At 44.7% G+C, this 24754-nt stretch overlaps 1 protein-coding gene across 1 annotated transcript in view; it reads right to left on the bottom strand.

Annotated features, from left to right (window-relative positions):
• Positions 1-649: 649 nt before the first annotated feature.
• LOC144153373 (thromboxane-A synthase-like) overlaps positions 650-24754 on the bottom strand; it is a 69451-nt gene continuing 45346 nt past the window's right edge. Inside the window, exons 3-9 of the mRNA XM_077685026.1 lie at positions 17992-18088; positions 13535-13587; positions 10777-10873; positions 8306-8431; positions 3329-3563; positions 1151-1290; positions 650-721 (exon numbers count right to left, since the gene is read on the bottom strand). Of these exons, the coding sequence (XP_077541152.1) occupies positions 650-721; positions 1151-1290; positions 3329-3563; positions 8306-8431; positions 10777-10873; positions 13535-13587; positions 17992-18088 (820 nt within the window). The remainder of the gene's footprint in view (positions 722-1150; positions 1291-3328; positions 3564-8305; positions 8432-10776; positions 10874-13534; positions 13588-17991; positions 18089-24754) is intronic.

The raw sequence follows: 24754 nt of genomic DNA, 5'->3' as shown, positions 1-24754 counted from the left end.
CTTAGCTCAGCTAACCTTGCACATGCAAAGCAAAAGCTTGGCTTAGTCTGGTTTAGTATTGGTTAACGATTGATGTAGCTGTGTTGCCGACTACGGCTCAAAGCCGTTCAGTCCATTGCAATGCTCACAGACGGAGGCCCGGCTTCGCTTTCATTAACGGCGAAGGCGGCGTTCCTCTTCGCCGGGCGCAAGACAGCTCATGTAGCCCGCGAAGACCCAGCGGCGGGGTTGGTCGGCTACCGATAAGCTGAGCTCCAGCAACCGCGGCGGTCGCGCTGTAAGGTGATCAGAACGACTGAAAACGGGGCCTTGTGCGAAGCTCCGGAAGCGGCTCGGCGAGTGACGCTATGCGCTTAGGGGGGTGTGTCGCGGGGCGTGTGTCTCCGGTCAAATGGTGAACTTGCGCATCTGCGGCGAAACCATTGGACGAAAGTAGTAAAGCTTCGCTTCGAAATAGTTTTCCTGGGATCAATACGTGCCCGTTCTATTTCCCCTATCCCCCTGTCTGAGCTCCTCCCTCTGGAACAAACAAGCGGTTAGACGTTTCAACTCCAGAAGTGCACCAGACGCAGGCTTGACCATGGCTGAGCTTTCCGTTAATCTTTCACCTATCTTCCTCTCACAAGCCGCCCCTAGACAGAACGAGCGGTCAGAGGTTTTGCATGCGCAACTGCGAGAGGAGCTCGCTCGGCCTGGTAGGACCTAGAAGGTGAGGTTGACACTACAAAGAACAGACCCGTTTTCAGGGTTTCACATGGAGTAATAAGCTTCACCTAATGGTTAGTTTTGATAATGTGAAGAAAGAAGTGCAGAAATTGCCACTCCGATGACTTGGTGGTGCGAGAGCTCGAAGAATACTCACGACTGGACTGTAAAATTTTGCAATATTTTCGTTAGAAATTGTAAAACATACATAGATGTTTTACTCTAAGGTGTTTTAGTCTGAAGACGGTTCTGTCCCCTTTAGCACAATTTTTTTCTTATGCAACATCACCGTATAGCCTAATTGGCGGTTTTATCAACTTCTGTAACTTTTGTTTTTATAACACTCCTTACCTGTTCATATCCTGTAAACTGAGCCTCATTATAGTGGAGTTCTTGGCTTGGAAAGTTCATTGCTAGGTGTTATTGTGCAAGTGGTCCTCCTTACCGAAGTGTCATTTTGTCGCTGTTGCACAATCCGCTTGCACTTCTCTTGCACTTCGACGAAAGGATGCGTGCCATTGTTTTGGAACCGGAGCAACCGCATGTTTATGAACTTCAATATGGGTGCCGTGCCGGGAAACGCCGCTAGGAAAACAAAGAATTGCAGACCTAAGTCGTCGCTCTGAGGTATAGGTGGTTTATGGGGGTGGGTGAAATTCTTCTTAACAAAAGAAGGATGAGATCTGCACTTAATGGTGAACACATTTCTATAAACGAAAACATGTATTTCTAAGTATGGGAAGGATTAGCTTTACGACGACGATGAATATTTGTCACTTGTCACCAGAAACAGTAGAGCAGTGCGCAGACCGTGCATAATAGGTGCTTAATTTCACATAAATCAACCGCAGTGGGTCACCACAATAGTACTGGAGGAGAGGACGAATACGAAGCCGGCGCCTGCAAGACTAAGCTGCCCTTAATGGAGTGCTTTAGTTGCAAGATCTCATTAAATTCGGCGTAATGGCACAATTTCTGAACCCCACTAAGAAACAAACATGCTTTAAATAAAGCTTATTCATAAATTCGTGCTTCAGTATGAGGCACTGAAGCCAAGATATTTCACTGTCCTGTAAACGTACGAGGGTTAACATACGCTCTAAAATAGAGCGACTGTGGAAGTAGTTGAAATTATGTGCCTTGATTTGTTCTGATTTCGAAATTTTCTATTTTACGCCAGATTTTTTTAACCAACTTCAGACCGGAATTGCAGTTACAGCTTCTATAGTTTAAACATCTCAGAAAGAACATCTTAGAAACCACGAAACCATTGACTGAAATGCCAAAGAAGTGTTACATATTCATGTTAGTAATAAAGTAGACAATGTTTCGTGCTACGTGTGTGTGCGCAGCAGTTTTAGAAGGTGTCTCTAAAATTATGCAGGGTTCAACTCCCCAATGAGATGCAACGGCACGAAGCGTCCCATATATAGAGCCGGGCGTTCGCGTGTGTGCATATCTTTGTTTGCTAGTGTGCGTGAGGTCTTTCACAGCCCTTGGAATTCGTGCGTGTATGTTCGTTAGCTTGCGAGCTTGCTTTCTTTCATTTGAGTTCGTACTTGCTTTAACCCGGAGGGTTGGTGTACTCCATTGTGAATATCCCTTTTATTGCAATTGGGATTGTAATTGGAAGGCCACGTTTAGTCCAGAGAGTTGGATGGCGGGCATGTGGAAAATTCGAAAATGGGAAAGGGGGGGGGGGATTGTGACTACTCTTCTTATTTGTGCCGTGGCCCCATGGTTCACCAGACCATCTACCGAAACTGAATGACGTCGTGGAATGGCTAGTCGCAGCCCCACTTCGGCCAGGAGTTCGTAGCTTCGTTCAAACACTGTGTCACCTCATGCTCACCTGCGATCCAGCATTACAGCGTGGAAAGGCTAAAATTTCTTTATATTGCCGCGCTACGTCAAACCATTAGAGCAATGCTTTAGCTGTACTGCCAACGAATACTATCCCTTACATTGCTGACGTAGATCATTCTATGACGAGATAATTATTCTGCGGAGCAAACAGAATTACGTAACGCAGATACTTTGTTTACTTCACCAGGCCGCACACATTCGACATCCTTATTTCGGAAACAAAACTGATTTTAACCGCATATCTTATCACAGGAAGAAAGCTGCAACCTATGATATTTATACAATAATGACAGGTTTGTTGTTATCACACAATGTTTGAGCTGAACAGAATTAAGCGCCCGAAAGGGTATCTTAACACTAAATTGGGAAGCTTCCATAGAAATTGAGGGCCAAGTACGTTGCTAAAAAAGAAAAATATTGTTGCGGCACCTTTACAAAAACAGGTTAAGAAGCCGATATTAATATCTGTAGCTGCTACGAGGAGAAATATAACATCGCTCCACACAAGTGTTAAGTGAACCTCTGACTCGCTACCTAAGCTAAACTTTCGCCCTTTAGTGAGGTCAGCGAGGTAAGGTGGCACAGTCAGCAGCGAATGCGCATTTTCAGGCATGCATGAAGCATCTTAAGTTTTTGTATCTGTAGACTAAACCGGTTGGCCCTACCGTCTTTAGTCCCGAACAAACCATCGGATCAGCGGTTTTCTGAAAGCCCATAACAGATGCATTAAAAAAACCCGCCATGACTGCCGACTCACTCAACAGGACAGCAATTAGGGTGAAGGCGCATCCGAACAGCACTCGGCAGCAGATGAGGAGTGGGTGCCGAGGTTGTTCCTGCAGGTTGTAGTCGATGCCCATGGCGCTCTTGCAGATGACGTCGAGGGCCAGCGCCGCGTACATCTCGGCCGCCTCGCACTCGTCACCGCTCTCCGCCTTGCGGTCAATCTTTGACACCAGTTTTTCGACAGCCTCAATGACTCCTGGGGACATCTGTTGGGGTCATAATGAAGCGTGCGTGATTGATAAGAAATGATCGATAAATGTCCGATAAAACTGTGCCCTCGGTTCTTTTTTTAGATGAAATAACTTTGTTTCGGATCAGATGACAGCAGTGAACGCTGCTAAGTTGTTAGCTAAGTTATAGTCATATTAACCACGTAGATAAGTGGTTGGGCGTACCAAAAGAGTTTTCCATAAGAAATGAGCAAAGATTTTGTGCATTAGCATTTGAAATAACTGTGCTATAACAACAGACGCATATACTATTGCCGCCCCCTAAGTTTCTGAACGTTTAATGCACTAGTCTTCAGCAGAGAACCAGTAATTATGCTGAAGTGTTCAGGTGTGCCAGTGCTGCTGTGTGGCAGTGTCCTTGGCTTTGGAAACGATTATGCGTGGCATTCGAACCTACGCTTCCATTTACCTACACATGCTAGTACCTATATGTGCTTTGCGTGTAAGCAACAGCACTGCTAGTTTGGGTGAGCCAAGGGGCGCAAAAAGGGGAGGGGTTTAGAGGAAAAAAACAAAAGATATTAACTTATATTCAAAGATATTAACTTATTTAAAGATATTAATATTAAAAGATATTAACTTATATTAAAATATATTAACTTATATGTGCTTTGCGTGTAAGCAACAGCACTGCTAGTTTGGGTGAGCCAAGGGGCGCAAAAAGGGGAGGGGTTCTTTTTATGAGGCCTTCAGAGGAAAAAAACAAAAGATATTAACAATGAATATAAAATTTGCGTTGATCATGCAAATTAATATGGCGGGATAGCTACGAATCTCAAAATAAAGACGGATGGTAACGGTCAGGTTGAAGTGTTGAAAAGAAGCATTTATTCGAAGAACAGTTTGTGCGTGATCGTCTGTTGCGTTTTTGTCGCCTTTGAAACTTCCAAAACGTAATGAATGCGCGTGCTGTATTTGCTTTTTTTTATGTTGCGAGTGCACCATTTATTAGATTCAGTGAAAAAGAAGTTTAGAGTAAGATTTCGGTCCTGGTGAGTATTTTTATGTGCAAACATCGGATTTTAGTTATTAGTTATAATTGTAATACATATATATGTTTTAGGGTAACGCTATTGATTGGATAAGTTGAGTGGCATTGCAATGGAAATACCCACCGGGGAGAAAGTTTTTAGATCGTAATTGGAATTTATTTTTCATAAATTTCAATGCCGAGGGCTTACTGAAATTCTGAATATGAAGCTGTTACGTTTTCATGATAACGTAGTATGTTTGATACATTATTCTAGTTTTTCTGTGTCCATTTGAGGCGCTTTTTTTCGAAATGAACCAAATCCACTGAACCCGGATTAGAGAAAAAGCGAAAGTTTGTAACCGCACCTAAATGCAACACTGGCAAAGCTATTAAATATTGTTCTTTACATGTCAGCTAGAGGAATCTTGTGGCCACAGACAATTAAAAAATGTGCGGAGAATTTGAGCAATATTAGGGTGGTAAGTTGGGATTTGGCTCGTACTTAATTGAAACATTCAAGTTGGTGCGGCATTCTTACGAATAGTTTATTGCAATCCACTTTCAAGAATGCTACGATGGAGTTTTCGCGAAGCAAGCTTTAAAAAAACGCAACAGGGCTTCAAGAAAAGTAAAACTTATACATGAAGAGGCGGTGAGTCCTTTTGGCAGCATTAGCATCCCTTTCCGAATTCTCCCATGGGGTCATTTTCTTGGGCACTCCTGACGACACTCACGAAGTAAGCAACATCTTCATTGACTTGTCATAAATTTCCAAAACGCTTCACAAGAAGGCCGCTCATATCTTCTTCTTTGCCTTAATCAAGTGGCTCGTATCCCCAGATAGGCGTCATTTACCATTACTTGTAAGCGGCGGCTGATTTGTTAAGTACCGAACCGGTGAATATGGGAGTAAATATAGCAATAATAACCAGGTTTACTCCGTAGGGACGGGGGAGACGAGATGAGATGATTGTTTCACATCTCTTAGTTTTATATGCCTCTTCTGTCCACTTTGTCTTTGACTTCTTGGCACAGATCTTTCACCGATCGCTTATTAATTACTATGTGAATTCATAATAAGCCAGCTCCACAAGCCCCCCCCCCCCCCCAAAAAAAAAAAAATCTTCTGAAAACACCCACGAAAAAGTCCGAACTGTCACGCCACGAGCGACATCCCATTGGGCAATTGATTTGGCTCATTTCGATCCGAGTCATAGCCGGATCTGGCTTATTTTCTATACGAACTACGATCTGCGTACACGTTTTCAGGGCGTCATCGTCCTTTCTTGCAACCTTTTTTCATGGGGAAGGTTGCCGAGCTTTTCTTTCAGCGAAGTTTTACTGACTTAGTTTCGGTTTGTATATTTCGCTCATTTCGAAAAAAACGCCTCGTTTGTTTGTGTAAAAGCATTAGAAAGGTGGGTAAACCATGCCATTAGTCCAGAGATGCAAATTCTGTTGTCTGTAATTTCGCAGTGTTTTAGGAGCGTGCCACTCCCAGTGCGCGATAATTCATTGAGTTGTGTGAAATGTTAAGAGAAATGCTGGGGTATAAAAAGGATGGTTTTAGCTAACTTTAATGGGAAATCGGGAGTTTGCTGGGAACGGCTAATTTTTATATTCTTCTAGCAAAAATTTTGGGATCGCTATTCTTTTTCCGTGGCTAGTTTCTTGTTCAGCCAAGGTATTGGTAATATTGTGGCTATTCGTTGTTTCTTCGGGATTTCGCATATGCATGTTTCACTTTGTATGCTTGCATTACACTTGTAAATTATCTTCAGTTTTCAATGACCGAAATAAGAATTAGCGTGTTTACGCATCTTGAGCATAAGTTCGCTGTCCACCACGATTTGATAAATTTGGTATGTCTTCGACAGAAATGTGTACTAAGACATCAGGTAAGTCCACTATTTCGCCTTGAAAAATGATAATAAAGGTTAGCAGTTTTGTTTCACGGATTTTGCCTCGTTCGTATTGTGCTGTTATTCAGCTCAGTTTTTTACACTTGTTTCATGATAGATGCGGATAAAAGTATATGTCGGTTTATATAATACCAGCGTTCTTGTTAATTTGTAATCTTTCAGCAGAAACAAATAAACGTGTACACACGTATATTTTATGCCCATTTGTCAAACATTTATTTATCGGATTCACACGCATTTCTGTCTTGTAGTGCGGTCTATATTGCGTTTAGTTTTCATATACCGGTGAGGAGCGATGTAGTACTAAATATCCGGCTAACAACAAAGCTTGAAATCGTTCAGTTGGATCTACAGATTTTCATAAAAAAATACTGTTCGCTTTAAATTTTGCGCCAATGTGCTCTTGCGGCTCGTAGGAAACCTAAACACGGAACATACCGTTCCTTTAAATTCCAAGAATATACCTGCCTCTACGCCTCTTTGAGATAGTGCCTCGGTGACTACAAGAAAATTTTGGTAAGTTTATGACGATGGCCATAGCGTTTGCTAGAATATCCTTAAAATATTTTGCAATCGTGCGGAAGCAAACATGGCACAATGTGTTTTATTTCCAATAAATTATTCATGTTAGTATATGATTTACGTGTGAAAATTCCAGTTTCTCGCAATAAATTTTAAGCAGTGAATTGTAGACAAAGCATTTTAATTTTGGGCCCCTATTGCTTTGTGACTGAGCAATCCACCATGTCATATGTACATCCGCTCAATCAGAGCCACTGGATGCTTCCACCACCACGTGAATGGAAGAACGTGTTAAGGAGTAACCAGATGGGCGTATTTTCTACTAACTACTCGGGTCATAGCCTCTTCGGCAAGTCAGCGTGTACAAGTATATACCAAGTGTTTTACCGCACATGCATAAGCGCGCACTTGATGCGCAGAACTTCATTCAAACTCTGCCCTTGCGCAAACCGCCAGGCTGGATGTTTCCACTGTTTGTCTCTCGGCTACGCTTAAAGCGGCTTACCATGATTATAGACATGACCTGTTGTTGCTCACCAATACATGCTACTTGATTTAGCGTAGGTGACGCCATGGTGGCAAATAAGAACGTAAATCCTGAAGCAGATAGTGTCTTTCTCAGTTTAAAGGAATATGAAAGTGTTGCAACCCGTTTTACTGGCCTGTGTTAAACGTGCGCCCTTCTATGTTCGTTTTATACAGTGGGGCGTATATCAATTGATATATACTGCGTGCCTCGATATCCACGAACGATTCACACCACTGGTTTGGCCGTCATCACTGGCCGCGTGGTTTTAGCACGCGTGGTCTATCATTACGATCACGGCCTGGTCTATTTTATTCAAACATTGCCCCAAAAGGCACGGGTCTTATTTGTATTTCAGGGCGAATTGCGCAAAACCTAGAAACATAGCACCTTGCAGATCTTTTGCTTTGGTTGACAACCAATCAGCTCATTGCGTTTCCCTCGCACTCCTTATTATGCGATGTAGAAAGTAGTGTTGATACCAACGGTGAGAGATATGTAAGTGGGGTGGGGTCATGGCGTAATTCAATCGGTTCTACTCTCCTCCGGAGTAGCTCAATGTGGAAACAGTTACACATTAGTTGACGTTACAGTTGGCCCTCCCATAGTATTCCTGTTTTACTGAGTGAAAGAAGAGGGTATACAAACGTTTCCCAAACGCATTGAGCGGTACAGATTACCGAAAGTATGACGGCAAGCTCTACCATCTGTACAGATGGTACTGGTGTACAGATCTGTACCATAAACATGACGGCAATTTCTACCATTCTCTCACCATTTTAAGCTTGTTTGTTGTGAACGATGGCGTGAGGACGCTCCTGACTTCTTTCCAGCGCGTCGAAGTGAGCTGCATGATGGACTTGTTGTGCGGGCTCGGGGGTCGTTTGTCTTGGAACAGTATCTGGGGGGTGCCACAAAGGGAAAGAACGATCGCAGGCCAAAAACACAGGAACCTTTTTAAATACACATGGCGATGGAGGGAAACAAGAACCATAACATGGTGCATACTTAGTATACTTCAGTGTGGCCCAAGCGGTAACACCGTGTTTGTATAGAAACGTTTGTGGTAGCACTTCACTGAAATCAGCTTTTTTATTTGAGCTACCTTCCCTGATAGTGTTCCACCATGTGTGTCTAATTATGTAGGAAAACTGAAGGCCTAATGTTATTTTTTTCCCGAAACACCTGACGGGAATGATACCTTTATCCTCATATTGTCTCATCTTAAGGCGCCTAAGGAGGGCTTGCCTTTAAAGCATCGCACAATTAGTGTTTCTTTGTACTGCCCCAAACCGGAACACCCACCGTGTTATTTTATCGACAGAGAATGCTACCAATAAGAGTTTTGGAAGCCTTGTTGAAGTAAACAGGTATTTTTGGGGGAATCTAGTTGCCTGGAATAAATGAATTGCTGTTCACATTGCTTTATACCTTCAACATTTACATTTACGTTTTATGTTCTTCCTCGCTCTCTAATAAATAGAATAAAACGAATGCTGGAAAGGCGCTCACAATCATCTGTCCTTATGAAATATATGCCTGTCATTAAGCATTTAATTTTTAAAGCAGTTAAATACCTCTCAAGCTCAGAAAAGGCATTGTAGCTAATAGGGATAATTTAAGAACAAGCAAATCATAATCTGACCTAGGCGGTATTGTTAGGCACAATTCACTTTTATACTGATATCAATTCTTTAACACTGGCAATAACGCCTAGTAGAGCGGGCTATCTCATCGGGGAATCTATACTGAAGAACATAAATCTGGGAGACAAGAGCTTGTGTCAGAGCATGTAGAAGGCGCTGGATCACTGCTGATTACACTTCGAACCATTGATCCTTTTTGAATTTCCGTTCTTGGATTTCATTTCCGGCATTCCGAAAAGCTGCTTTTTTCATTTTTGCTGCCGCTTGATTACAGTGTTCCAAACTGTACCCGATGAGGTCCCCACGTTAGGGAAATATTATATTGAAAAAGTATACCATTTTTTCAACCGGTTGCTTTTGCCTGTAGAGTTATTGCGCCCCCACAGATGCTGCATCTACGTCGTACGGCTAAAACTCCACTACTATACCACCCTGCGTTAGCGATGTATTTATATGATTCCTTAAAGCGACCATGCGGACAAAGTGCAAGTTTGTTTTATTCGATAGATTTCGTGTGTTATAGTGGCACTGGTGCTTGTCCGGCAGCAGATGATGCCGTATTCACTAAGCAATTAATCAATTTGGGTTAAAATTTTGATTCTCCCACAAAATGTTGTGTTTTCTGGACGTCAGCAATGAAATCATAAGTGTGCATATTCAAACTAACTTCCACTGCGTCATTCGATGCTGCAGCCTTGCTTGCTGTCAGTCCTCCCAGATGGCGATACCATACTCATCCACGGACCGTTGTCCGCCGTTGCTTTGTTTTTGACCGTATTTGCACCTGGCTTGCTTTTGTTACGGTAGGAAGTAATTGTTTCGTGAAACATGGGGTATCCTCGACAAACAGGGTCACGTAAGACAACGTCGCTTACGCCAATCGGCCAGTGTCGTCTAAGACAAAACAAGCATAGTGGGCCTGGTACCAACAGTAGTGCGCATCGGTACTTATATGCTTACGCGTATTTTCGTAACTGTCGTTAATATACCGCACCATTCTAACTGCTCTAAAATGAATATACATTACATTTAAGCGCAAATATCTCGCTGGGCAAGCTTACAAAACGTGCCTAATTTGCGTTTGCTTTTGACGGACTCAGCCAATCGCGCAGCGGGGCGCATATGGCATCATATTTTCTGTTGTTGGAAATGAGGTAGTGGGTCGCGAGGCCATTCCATTTTTTCCTCGTTGTATAGCTTATTTGAGCGAAGTGTGCGTTAAAAGTGGTGTCAGTAGGATTCTAACGAGGCAATCTTTCCAATGAACCAAACTTGTGTTTTGTCTGCATGGCCCCTTTAACGATTGAAGCCCGTATTGACGTAATCTAGCAATTTCATCGCTTCAAAAAATGCTGCCAAATATGATAATTGCCCATTATATAGTTTGAAATTATAACAGTGGAAACGAGGTCAAGATATACAACTGAAGGTTTTGCGCAGATTATGTGCCCCTCGATCACACAGCCAAGCTTGATCCGTAGTTGTGAACTCTAACGGTTATAACGAAAACTACGTTTCTGCTGTTTTATCAATATATCGTTAGTCTATAGAGGTTAAAGATGATTTTACGATCACATGAGTAGGTTTGTAAACAACTCACTCCTCGGTCAGTGAAATCTTGGAAGTCTTTAATCTGAATCTGCCTAAGGAGTTCGAGATCCGCCACCAGCATAACTGGCCTGTAGCCGTTGAAGTACCTGAAAAAACAGTAGCCCAATGGCCCTTGATTATATTTCGTCCCAGTGAACATGGACTGTAAAATTTTTAAATTGTTTTTGTTGCCGCAAGGATAGTCGTTGATACAATTTGTTATGGAACGAGACACTCTCGCTTATTTACCTTGTTAAATTGTTGTTTCGCGCGTGGCTTGGTAACTAAAAATTCTTAAATGTCAAGTTTGGACATAAAAATGGGTTTAAATTTAACAAAATTGCTCTAAAATATATAAAACACGACAGGTAGGTTCAATGGAGAACTTAACAAAATTTTAATTTTTTCGTTAGGACGCGAAATTCTGCAGTCTACTACAAAAGCTTTTTTTCCCCCAGTAATGCTAAAGGTAATTTCTTACGGCCTTACATAAATAACATGTGTGCTGCGTGCATATAAATTCGGACCTAAAAAAAACGGGAAAGGCAAAACAAAAAAAAAAAACATCCTCCGGGCCCCTCCTGTGCTTACGTGATTTCGATGTGAAAAAGTGGCAACACTTTTTCAAGGCTCCTTCACTGTTACGTCGTGTTTTCGTCTTTTTCTTGTCTTTAGTTTCTCCCGTCTGCCGCGAATTACTTCAAACAGGCAGACTGGCGCCAGTTGACCGCACAAATTCCCCACAAACAGTGTTCACCGTGACTGGGGGAGCCTGTTTTATTCAAGCGCCCCGGCCGTGGTGGCTTAGTGGCTACGGAGTTGTGCTGCTGAGCCAAAGGACGCGGGTTCGATTCCCCACCGCGGCGGCCGCTTTTGTAATTGAGGCGAAAACCGATAACGCCCGTTGTTCGAGATCTCGGCGCACGTTAAAGATCCCGAGGTGGTCAAAATTAGTTTGGAGCTCCCCACTACGGTGCGCCTCATTGCCTGTGTAACGTGGGTGCGTTAAACCTCATAATCAATAACTATTCTTGTGCCGTCAAGTGCATTTGTCACATGATGTGACGTCAGCGCCACGCACATTCATCAACCCTAATTACGCCGCTGGCAATGGGCTGCCTAGCGTAGTAGTAATGTACTCTTTTGCTACCCGCGAGAGCCTGGGTAGGAGGCGAGTAGGTTACTACGAGGAACTCCTGCCACACGAATGCAAATGTGAACTTTTTATTTTTCTATAATGCAAAACAACCGTGCTAGTTTCTAGCTCAATGGTGCTCTTAAGGCTTCCGCTATAAAAAATACGGGAGCACCTGGAGTAGAAATGATGTGAGAAGGCGTGAGCATCGCCTCTCGCAGAGTTGTGAAACGTCTGCGTAGGCGTGTGACGTCGCTGCTAACGGGAATTGGGGAATCGGCCATGGGCCTGTCATCGACACAGGCCAATTACTGTGAGGGGCAGTGTGACAGTTTATGTTGGTGTGTTGACGTCGCAGGAAATTTTAAGTGGTTAATGGGCCGGGATTTTGCAGGCCCAGAACTTCCTGTTACACCTAACGCTGTGTTCTGGTTAGCCTCGAACAACGCCGCAATCTTCTTGATTAACTGCTAAACGGGCTCGCTGTCCGGTCTCTGTTTTCCAGTGGGTAGCGTCGCGCCTTGTAGCTCTACACTTGGTGTAGCTCTACACCAGGAATTGGGCCAGCAAGTCTTTCTTTGTTTATTTCCGTTTTTTTTTCGGGTTATTTTTTTAAGAATGCGTAGTTACATCACTTTTACGTGTTCCTTTAATAAATAACAATGTTTTAGTATCTGTTACGTCGGTATAGAGTCACATGGGAGCCCATGACCACATGTATTACTGGTTCATCACCGCAGCGGAAGTGCCGCTCGCGCTCTAACTTGGAAACATGATGTTGCTCTCACAGCGGCTGACATTGGAATTGGCAAATCTCCGTATAGGGTACTTTGGTATCTTAGCTGGATATGTTGACATCACGGCCGAATTTAAAGCGAAACTTGTCAACATTACCAGAATAGAACTCATGGCGAAAACAAAGTTACGCTGCGTAAAATGGCGCCATAGTGTGGTAAAAAAATTGTGCTACGTATCGTCATTCGCACCGCTAGCGAAATCGGCGACCGAAAAGCTTCTTCAACGCTAAGGGGTAAAATTCAAAACACAAACCGGCGACGGAAGTACTTGTTCTCCACAACAGCGCCGCATACGAGGAACGCAAGCCGACTGCAAGTCGCTGTTGGGAATGTTCAAAAATTGTCAGGAGATGAGCTTATTGTGTTTCGATGACTCCGAAAGCTTGAGTCATCCATTTTAAAGCCAACGTGCGGGAGCGAGCACGGTGAACGCGAAAGGAACGTGGACGCACGCAAGCAGTAGTAGGCGAAACTTGCTCGTCGGTTGCTAAATGAACATGACGTACTGCCAAGCGGAGCCAATGATTGCACGCATGTTTGAGCAACAAGAGCCTTGACATGTGGCTCTTGGAGGTATTGCTCAGAGCTGGTGAGCTCGCACCACCCACTCTGGTTTGAATCTCAAGAAGAGAGAGACGTCACGCCCTAATATTGGCACTTTTTAGTGAGTTATAACTCGGCTAATAGTTAACACTTTCAAATCATATTTGCTAGAGGACGTTCCTTGCGTAGTACTCCAACGTTTACCCGCGTAAAATTGCAGCCTTCTAAACACATTTTGGGGCCTCTTGAAGAAAGCGAAATAAAAGGTAAATAAACATCGAGGCTTGACGTACCCTACAACGTCGCCGTACTTATCAATCCACTCACGGTAGCACTTCACAGGTGACTGCGACAAATAAAAATCAAAAAGTTAATCAAACAAAACTCTAACGCATTATAGAACACTTAAGCAGTTCGGCATAGCAAGGATCAGCGTCAGTATTAAAAGGTCTTAAACCATTTAAGATTTTAAAGTGACACTCTCACATGTGTAGTGTTGTAACTTATGAATAGGAAGAGCCCACAGTGACTATAGCTTTAGCGGCGACAGAACAATCTTGTAGCCTATGGCGATCCTCTGGTAGAGTCATTGCCTTCTCTCAGCCGATGCTGATCCCTTGGTGGACAGCCACTATAGACAGGCTAACCATTATAGCGGCAATTATTATTGAGGTCTCCTCCTCTCTTATGTGCCTTGTGATTTGGGGATGAGGCTATTTGAGCGAACATAATACACATCATGCACCTCAAACGAATGAACTCTGCGTTTACTGCCGCTGTTGTAAAAATCCGCGGCAGTATACATGAAAAAGAGAGTGCACATTCCGCAATTTTCGGCAAAATATTTCAGAATAGCAAAAGGCGACATACCTTTATTTGGCTTATTTTATTCATTCCTCGGTCCAAATGAATGTAAAACAACATACCTAGTTAGGCCAGTCTTGCTAGTAGTACTACGTCGCGCGAAAGTTTCAGGCTTGTATCTATCGGGGAACAAAATGTTTCCACTGCGGTATTACGAAAGTAGCGGCGCAAAGAATTGGTCAGTGCCTAGTGCATTTACGTAATGTTAGAACACTGGGACGTAAGACCCCTTGTCATTCGATAAGAGGCACGGGTTGGGCGAATTCCCCTGAAATGGAGATAAGTGCTCATTTTTGGTGTTGCACTCAATTTGTTTCGTGTACCACATGAACGTTTAGCGTTTTACGCTGACAATGTCCTGAGCGCGTGTCGTAGCTGTGCATTATTTCAGAGCAATCCATCTACGACAAAATGCTCTGGCAATGGCTGATGCACTTCTATGCACAACCTCAAACTGGGTTTTGCAAGCAGAAAAAATTATTTTGAAAAAAAAAAATACCCGGTTGCACAAAACTGGCGACTCTATCTCGACTGTGAAGGTAGGTGAGGGTTTGATATGCTGGCAGAGGGCACTTCAGATAGTGGCGTAAAGTTCAGGGCTGTGGCAAAACCAGAAGCTGTAAGGGGGACTTTCGGCTATGTAAATAGTTTTGTTTCGACGGCACGGCGTGTTAGTAATACCGTGCGTCACATTGTGGGGAGTTAGCAACCCCGACATCTTTACTTGGCTTCTGAAACCATGTACTGATGCTTCTTAACCAGAAGGGACCCAATCCGCGATAACCAGCGTCGTTCTGGAAATTTATAACTGAAAACAAAAACGCTTGCTAAGTTGTTGCTACGAAGGGAAGTAATTATGAACTGGGATTTAGCCTAATTTTCTAATAATGTTGGTTGACTCGTATAAAACCCACACGAAACAGGTACTTCTACTACTAAGCACTTACACGACGCAAAAATGTGTGCGCAGTTTCCACGTTCCTTTTGTTCCCTTGCTGTAGTTTGAAACATCGTTTAATTGTCTAGTGCTTAGAAAGGTAGGGCGAATGTTTATATTACCCTTCAATGTCACCTCATTTTGGTCAGAGCTACCGCTAATGTTCACATTCGGGCTACAGGGGTAGTTAATTAAACTGCCTATTTTCATTAAACGTATCCTAATTTTGGAAAGCAGGCATCTTCGTAGAACAAAGTTACTCAATTTACTTGCTTTAGGCTTCGCCTGTTTCACAGTCACCAACAGGACGGGCTCATCCATTTTCTACTGGCAGTCACTCAAAGGTTTACGTGAAATTAAAACCTAAATACCTGGAGTGGCTGGAGGGGCGTTGGTATTTATTTCTGGTAAACGACTGGCGAGGCCAAATTGAACGCTCTGATAAGCTGGCTTTATAAGATACGGTGGAATATGTGAGTGTCTTCAGTTGGACAACAAAAAGGGCTCAATTTTATATTCTTGATATTAGAGTCTAGATTCATGTCTGCGTATTTTGCAATTCCACATAGTTGCGAAAAATAGAGGTTGCAGTACCAGAATGCAAAATGGTCCCTCAATGAGTAAATTACAATCCACGCGTTGTGCGTAACTAAAGAACAGCATTTCCGCAAATTTTAAAGGAGACCTCAGTTGGTGCAAACGTGCTGAAACCAGATTTCAGCGCAAGACTATCAACCATACGAGCGTAAACCTTAAAGGGACCCTAAAGTGATATGTAAACATTGCGGGATTACTAGCGCAAATTGTAGTCCGGAGTCCCCAGGCCATGGTTCGACCACTGTGGGCGCGTTTACGCGATTTTATTTAGTAGAAAAATTAATTCGAAAATGCTGTCCTCCTCTCTTTACGCTCGCCCATTTTCTGTGGCGTTTTCGTGTGACGTCGGGAGGAGCCGAGCTCGCAATTGGCTGCGCTACTGCACGGCTCCCCGGCCTTCAGAGTCAGTCGGCCCAGCGTTTCGTCTGCCGGCCGCCGACGGGTCGTTGCAATTCGTTCGCTCAGTTGAAACGAAGCCAGGACACGTTTGTGAATGGATTCATGTGCCTTTCTTTACTTGGTTAGTTTGTACACTGTATCTAGCTCCAAGTCAAGGTCGCTTCACACAACCGCTGCACAAGCGCATATGCGACGCTTCGCTGACTGGTACGCCAGTAGGAAAATATAAGGCCTCTTGAAGGCGGGAGAAGAGTCAGCGAAGTCAATATAGGTACTAAGGAAATAAAATAAACTGATATTTTTACCGTACAGCGTAAAAATAGGGTGCAGGAAGCACTTTTTTGCGCTGGACGAACAAGCACAGCGGCCACCAGCACGACTACGCATCTGCGAACGCTTTTCCGTCTAAGAAATGGAATTGCTAGACGTGAGATATTGTAGAAACTTGGGGGATGCTTACTGCACGAGGGCAAAACAACAAATAGTCACTTAAGCTGTTTGGAATGCTAAAACTAAATAAAAGTGTAAACTGGTTATATATTATATACCTTATATTTCCAAGTTCGGCAGCGTTCGCCCGTGGCCGAGTGGTTTGGAGCGCTAGGTATGTCAGCGAAAGTGTTTTGCAAGTCGCAAGTTCAAATCCCCGCGGGTACGTGCTTTTTTTTAAAGTTAACTTTTTCGTTTTTGCCGATGTTTTCTAGACTGAGTTCACCGTTTTTTGGGGGCGCAACGTTCACTGCTCCACGAACTAGTTCACGAAACGCGCGCAGGCTGGCACTGGCGCGCTAGCGAGTTCTCGTTGGCGTGCTGTTGCCATAAGCACCGACTGCATAGGGCAGTGGGCACAGGTCAGAATCAACAGACCGTTGGCCTGGTGCGACCACGCTTTTTACGATACAGGCATGAGTGAGGCAAGCTCCAAATATAGGGGAAAAGCGCATGGCATTTGAGCGTCTGCGGGGACGCGGAGGGCGTTCATGCGCTGCGTAGGCCTCGGCTAGAGAATGCTACGATTCCAAGCCGTCCTGGGAGGCTTATCTTATGCATTTTAAAGCCGACAACATGGCAGAAGCGCGGTACGATGATTACTGAGATATTGAGAATGCCCATCCAACAACGCCATTAGTTGTGTTTTACAGAAGCGAAACCGAAACCGAAACTTGTTTGATTGCTAACCTTGGGCATCGTCCAATCACGTGCCCCCTCCTCTCAACGTCACAGCCTTAGTTGGTGCGGCCGCCGCAAACCGCGCATGGTAGTTTTTCTTCTTTTGCGCTTTGTAAAATAATTACCCATTTGTCAACCGGATAAACGATGAAAATTGTGCTCATTTGAGCCAGTCTACGCAGTGCAAGCAAAAACGGGAGCTTGAAAAATTCACTTCAGTGTCCCTTTAAAACATACAGTGAGGTTGGGCGGTGCAATTAAACTATTCCTTTGTCGGAACGACCAAGATGAGGAACACAAAGCTGTCCACAATTAAGACCAGTGCCAAAGGAACCTACCCATCAGCGAGTGGCCCCATTTATGTATGGTGATTAGTATAATAATATCCGCGATTAATACCTTATGTGTATGGTAAGGTGGTGTAATGTGGGTTCGCTCGCTATACTTATACGGGCATTCCACGGCTTTACGTAGCGTTCAGCCATCGTCGTAATTAGACGAGGGGTGCCTTTTCTGCCTAAGTTTGCACGTCCATGCACCACTCTCCAAATTCCTATTCGTTCCTTCCTGCCGGAATGGCGGAAACAGATAAGCGTCGGCTTCATAACACGTGAGACCCTGGCTCGATACAGAACACGGGACACGTTTTAATTGTTCTTCCCTTCACCCACGATAAGCATCATCGTCAGTGAACGTTGAATTACCTGCAGTGCGTTTTAGGTGGTCTACACATGATATCAGGGAAAAACTAAAAGCTTCGCTTTAATAAGGAGGAACGCTCACCTTCTTGTACATTTCCCACATGTTACCAAACAAGATGTTCGGGGATGGCCCGGGTATACCCAACCTTTTGAAGAACTGGAAGTGCTCTCTTCGTTTCCTATAAAGTTTTCGGACATGAAAATTAGTTGGTTGAAACAAGAATATGTAACTAGGTATTTAATTTTATAACAAACATGTCTTGTCAGCATTATGCGTAAAACGCGAAACAAGTCAGTTGATTCCTTGTGCATAAAGCGATAGTTAATGTTTTTCTGAGACAGCTGTCGAGGGCACGTACTGAGAATAAGAAAATGATGCATCCGACAGAGGAAATTCGCGCTCCAAGAAGCTCTCAAATCCTTGGTATGATGCCACGATCCCTTATTTATTCTTGGCACCATTTCTGCGCGTGTGTATAAGTTCGAAGGGCTTGTGGGAATCGTGGAGAACCGCGACCTGCGATCCCGAGCCAGCGCGCGCTTCGGGAGAGACGCTTGTGCGCTGAAACCGGTCCGGCGCTGCGTTGTTTCGTCGGCGTCCCCCGAGAGATGGCACCACCGATCTATGCGGGCATAGGCGCGCGGGCGCGGGCGGCGCGAGCGTGCGCGCACGGGAGTCGGGAGAGTCTCGTCGGAGACCCGGTTGGGGCGAGATCGGCGGAACATGGCGGCGGTGATGGATACGTGCAACTCAGGTGGGAGCTTTGTTTGTCGCGCGCCGTGAGTGCCGACCTCCCGTTCGCGGTCACGACCAGGACGGCGTGATTCGTGAACGCCGTCGAGCCTTGTGCTCGCATGCTTTGGGATTCCCCAAATAAACGGCTGTGCTTCGGCACTACTGTCTACTGTGTTCTCGTATCGGCGAACCTCGCTGGGCTGCCGTAGACTCGGGAGCCCGCGGTACTGACACGCCGGGAGCTAGCGTGGTGGCCTGCTCCAGAGTGCTGGCAAGGTCCCCGAGGAACCCCTTATATCCCAAATGGGGCCCTGACGTGGGTCTCGTCTTCAGACGAATTCGAGATTGCTAGCTCCCCAAGAAATGCGTGCTGCAGTCGCAGCCCGCTACGCTTTGTCCGGAAGACTTCGGGCGAAACGCCTCGCGCCAGTCGGTTGCAGGCAGACAGTTATGGTGCCCTATACAGCCGTGACGGCAAATGTGTAAACCTTCCTACACGCACCAGGCGGCACGTCAGGAGGATACCTCCGAGCACCACAGTCATGGCCCGCTTGCGAGAATGGAGGTACGTAGCCCTCCCGTCTCGCCCACTGCAGGACAAAGGACTCACCCATTAATCTCCCATTACCCCGGTCCTGCGCTAACTGCGACCGATTTATCTCCGCAAACTTCTTGATGTCATCTGCCCATATAAATTTATGGCGCCCCGTGCCACGCTTGCCTTCTCTAGACATCCACTCTGTTACCCTTAATGACCAACGGTTATCTTGCCTTCGCATTACATGCCCTGCCCACGTACATTTCTTCTTCTTAATTTCTGCTAATATATCCTAAAGCGCATTTGTTTCCTGACCCACTCCGCTCCTTTCTTGTCCCTTAATGTTACACATATTATTTTCCGTTCCATTGCACGTTGAGTCGTCCTCAATTTAAGTTGAACCCTCTTAGTGAGCCTCCAAGTTTCTGCCCCGTAGGTGAGTACCGGTAAGATGCAGCTCTTATACACTTTCTTCTTAAGGGACAATGGTAGGCTGCCATTCATTATTTGAGAATGCCTGCCGAAGGCACTCCACCCCATTCTAGTCCTTCGTAATAGCTCTGCCTCATGGTTGGTATGCGGGGTCACAACTTGGCCTAAGTCGATATATTCGCTTACCACTTCCATTGCCTCACCACTTATCTTAAACCGGTGTGCTGTCCCGAAGATATTGATCATTACTTTTATTTTCTGCATATTAATTTTAGGCCCACGGTTCTACTCTGTTCATCCAGTGCGGAAAGCATGCTTTGCAATTCGTCCCCCAAGTTACTTAGAAAGGCAACGTCATCAGCAAATGAGAGGCTAGTGAGGTATTCTCCATTAACCCTTACTCCCACCTGTTCCCATTCCAACGTTCTGAATACTTCTTGTAAACACGCTGGAAATAACATTGGAGAGATTGTGTCTCCTTGTCTGACGCCCTTCCTTATAGGTATTTTACAGCTCTCCTTATGGAGGATGATGGTAGCTGTGGCTCTTTGTAGATATCCTCTAGTATTCTTACATAATGCTCATCTACCCGCTGGTTCCGCAATGGCTGAATGGCGGCTGAGGTTTCGACCGAGTAATGCTTTCTCATAATCTTTGAAGGCTATATATAGGGGTTCAGTATACTCAGCGCACTTCTCTATCACCTGATTTATCGTAAATATATATATATATATATATATATATATATATATATATATATAAGACAGAAATAAAGTTTGGCAGTCAAGAAAACCTCGGAAAGCAAAGGGGAGGATATGGTAGGTCATTGAAACAGACAACGAATTTGGAAAGAACGAAAGTGGAGAAAAAATGCCCGCCAGGTGAGATCCGAACCCACGACCTCCAGAATACCGGTCTGGTGCGTGGGTTCGGATCCCACCTGGCGGGCACTTTTTCTCCATTTTTTTCCTCCACTTTCTTTCTTTCCAAATTCTTTATATGTCTCAATGACCTACCATATCCTCCCCTTTTCTTGCCGAGGTTTTCTTGACTGCCAAACTTTATTTCTGTATTATTTTCAACGAGCCCCTCATTTCCTATTCTGATTCACTACAAGCATAACGAGGGCCGCGGTTCTGGCAGTCTTGGTGCCATAGGAAGCTTAATAGGGTTCAACGCTTATCGACCACTCTCGACATGTCGTAGACACTCGAGTCACGGCCCGGGGGTTAAAAAGAAGGTCCCGTTCACCCCGAGAAGTCGGAGTGGAGCTGGCTACCACCCCCAACCAGAGGAAAAAATTACATTCACATAAATACCACAGAAAGTGGAGGGGAAAAGTAGCCCCACCGGTAGAGTAGTAGTTATCGCACCAGACCGGCATTCTAGAGGTCGTTGGTTCGGATCCCACCTGGCGGGCATTTTTTCTCCACTTTCTTTCTTTCCAAATTTTTTGTCTGTTTCAATGACCTACCATATCCTCCGCTTTGCTTACCTCGGTTTTGTTGACTGCGAACTCTTATTTTCTATATATATATATATATATATATATCAAGGTTGCAGTCGTCATTGCCAGTGCTATTCGGCTTTTTTTTTTTTCTTCGAAATATATAATAGGGCCGAATGACGTGTGCTTGTCACGTTTCTTTGATTCATTGATAAATAAGCGAAAATATAAGTCGAGAAAAAATCCGCCGTCTTGGCATATATATATATATATATATATATATATATATATATATATATATACAAAGGAAAAGTACGCTCTCCGGAGACTTTATTTCCAACGTTTCGACCTGAGACAGCTCTTCCTCAGGAATGAAAGCTTTGGGAAAAAATAGTTCGGACTCAATGTGGGGGCGGCGCCCCTAAACACAAGTCACAAGGGAAAGAAACACAGAAACGACCACACACTTCCTACAGAGCTTATTCTGCCAAAGGCAAGCGAAAAATACACCGAAAAACAAACAAACCAAACAAACAAACAAACAAGAAAAAACGAAAGAAAGAGGGGGGGGAGGGCGAGGAGCAACATACTGCATGAACACGATTAGTGGGGATGACAGGAAATGTGACAAGGTCATGGGTGGCGAAAGGCCGAAACACACCCGGTGTCTCTGAGAGGGGAAAACTACAAAGCACATGCCCCCACTAGCAGTGATTCTACATGCGTGTCACCGGTAACAAGGATTAACTACCGACCGTCTTCAGAAGCAAGGTCAAGAATGCAAGCGGGGCCCTTTACTGTAATTTGAGCTGAGGCAGCTTCCGCGACTTTGGGGGGTCCTACAAAAGCCAATGGGGGAGCCCATTTTAGGCGTCCCCTTCCCCGCATACGCCTCCCTCTGTACAAGGCGTCGCGTCGTGTCGCGCCAGGTCAATGCACGGCGTGTTAGCTGTTAGCACTCGGCCTGTTGCCGGCAAGCGCGGACACGAGGGCTTATTCTACGAAAATATGGTGGAGCGCGGCAATATGTAAAAACATGAAAACAAGAAAAGAGATGTGAACTTCCGTGTGTGCCGTGCCTCCGGGACAACCAAAAAATTGAAAAGAAAAGAAAAAGAAGGAAACAATGGGAAAGAGAAGCAAAGGAAAACATGAGCGAAAAGACAGGAACGACGCGCGCACCCCGTGAGCACTAGAATTGGGGATCAGAATGTGAATACAAGACAACCGAGGCATAAGCCACAACAAACACCAAAATAAAATAATTCTTACACGCTCGGTTGTATTTGGAAGCTTCAATATTCAATTTCACATCTCCCAAGGACAAAATGGGTATGACATCTGGTGACATAAACAGGCAATGGGTAGAATCTGGCTATTAATGAGGCGTGTTATGCTTGCTAAGCGCTGAGACAAGGAAATGAGAGATAAAAAAATCAAAAATAGCGGGGGCGCGAAGGGAAGTGTTGGTAGGGGGTCGGAGGCGGACGGGACAATTATAGTGACCGCGGAACATAGCGGTAGGTTGTTGGCGTTTCAATGCACAACCTCACACCTGGAGCAACAGGCTTCCTGTGCACCTCAGACCGTGCAATGCCCTGGGCGAGAAAGGCCGATGCACACGAAGGGCTTAATGTAAGCATAGCAAAAGGTCAACAAAACTACAAGGTCTCGTATGTCCCGGGGTCACAATGCCTCAATGGTCATGCAGCGAACGAATTACAGTCATCGTTCCAGGACTCTCATTAAGACCCACCTTCAGTGTATTAAATTTATAGAATAATTAGGTAAGACTCACATTGTTCTCGCTCCCTACAGCTAGAAAAACTGCTCTGTAGAAGCGTGACTTTAATGTCATCGAAAGAGTGATTTTGCATCGCTAGGTGTCTTGACAAGGGAAGTATCGGAGTGCCTTGGTGTGATAGCGGTGATTGTTAAACCGCATTCGAAAAGGTCCATCCGTCTGTCCTATGTACTGCATATTACATCTGCCACACTCCAATAGGTAAACCAAATTGGACGAGTAACAATCAAATGACCCACGTACAGAATATCGGAAGTCCGAATGTGTGCTGATTGCCACCCTCGATGTCTGCACGTGATTACACACCGCACATCTGTTTTTGCCACACGGCCGGTAGCCTAATTGCTGGGTGTCCCTGTCTTTGACGTGGACAAGATAGTCCCCTATGCTTTTTGCGCGCCTGTATACTACACGCGGAGGATCACTGAGGATTTTGGAAAGTCGCTCGTTCTGCTGGAGAATGTTGAAGTGCTTTTTTAAAAATTTGATTCACGTTTGGCGGGCTACTTGTAAAAGTTAAGACTAAATTAGCGCGGGAATTATTCCAATCATTCATGTGTGACCCCTGTAGCAGTGTGTTACGATTTAAACTTGGCGCCCTAGATATGGCATCGTCAACAAGGGCCGGCGGGTAATGCTGTTTGACGAGGACGCTCCGCATTCGTCTGGCGTTCGAACGAAAGTCTTCATCCCTGGTGCAAATTCTTATAAATCTATGTGCCTGGGAATAAGGGATGGCCATCCACGCGCCACTTCAGTTGTGAGGTTACTGCGTTTTTTTTCGTGTGTGTGTGTGTGGTTTTTCGTTTTTTCTTTTTTCTTTGACCTAGTTATTTTCCCCCTCCTACTTTTTCCTATGACCTGAGGCTTGCATATACCTTCTGATAAGAACTTCTCCCACCACATTGTTCTGATTTTGGCGTTTCTGAGAACCTTTCTGGAGGCCACGCGGCGTGGCAACAAACACCCTCTCATCCTTTCTCTCAAAGAATTTCCCGTAATATGCACAACACCTGACTTCCCTCTTAATGACTTCCCGGCTCAAACTATACAACGTGCTTTCCCCCTCCGTATCTGCCCCTGCATACTCCCAAACCAATCCGTTTCCTGCATTCCACTTCCTTCTCTCCTCTCACCTAGGGACCTACCCCTACATAAAGCGTTCCAGCCAGGCGAGAGTTTTCCCTGACGAAGGCAAATCTTTTTGCTGAAACGTTGGCAACAATCATGATTTCTTACTTGTTCGAAGTTTTCTTTATATTGTGGTACCGGGGTCCTAGCGCCCGGCCGCTGCCCGCAAGAAAGACACCGAGTCCCAGAAAAGCACAGCTTTATAGTGCAAATTTAAAGCGCAACAAATTTAGACAAAAGACGAATGACACAAGGACACCTCTAGTCCTAGTGACAAGGGCACAACTTTAGTCAGGTCCGAGCTCGTCTTCAGACGTCCGATTTCCCCGAAGGCCAGGCACGCCCTGCCGCAGTCCCTCGTCTCGTTCCACCAGCGTGCACACTCTGCGCGTGCCCCAAACTGCCTCTTTCTCGCCCTTTTCTACGCGCAGTTGCCACAATATATATATCAAAAAGTAGAGTCCGACGCAAGTCTCAAAAAACAAAAACAAACATGTTTACTAACGTTTCGACTGGTGGTCCAGTCTTACTCCGATGAAGACTGGACCACCAGTCGAAACGTTAGTAAACATGTGTGTTTTTGTTTTTTGAGACTTGCGTCGGACTCTACTTTTTGATATTTCTTCTGGACCATTGGAAACTTCTTTTCTTCGACCGTATATATATATATAGACATAATTAAATATGCTCTAAGATTTCAGGGGGATTTCGATGGTTCGAAGAGTGTGTTAAGTAGGTGAGGTGCTTTGGGGCAGAA

Source organism: Haemaphysalis longicornis, unplaced genomic scaffold (genome assembly GCF_048455015.1).
Source record: "Haemaphysalis longicornis isolate Haplotype H1 unplaced genomic scaffold, Haemaphysalis longicornis Haplotype H1 scaffold_9, whole genome shotgun sequence".
NCBI lineage: Eukaryota > Metazoa > Arthropoda > Arachnida > Ixodida > Ixodidae > Haemaphysalis > Haemaphysalis longicornis.
This window is presented reverse-complemented; position numbering and strand designations above follow the sequence as displayed.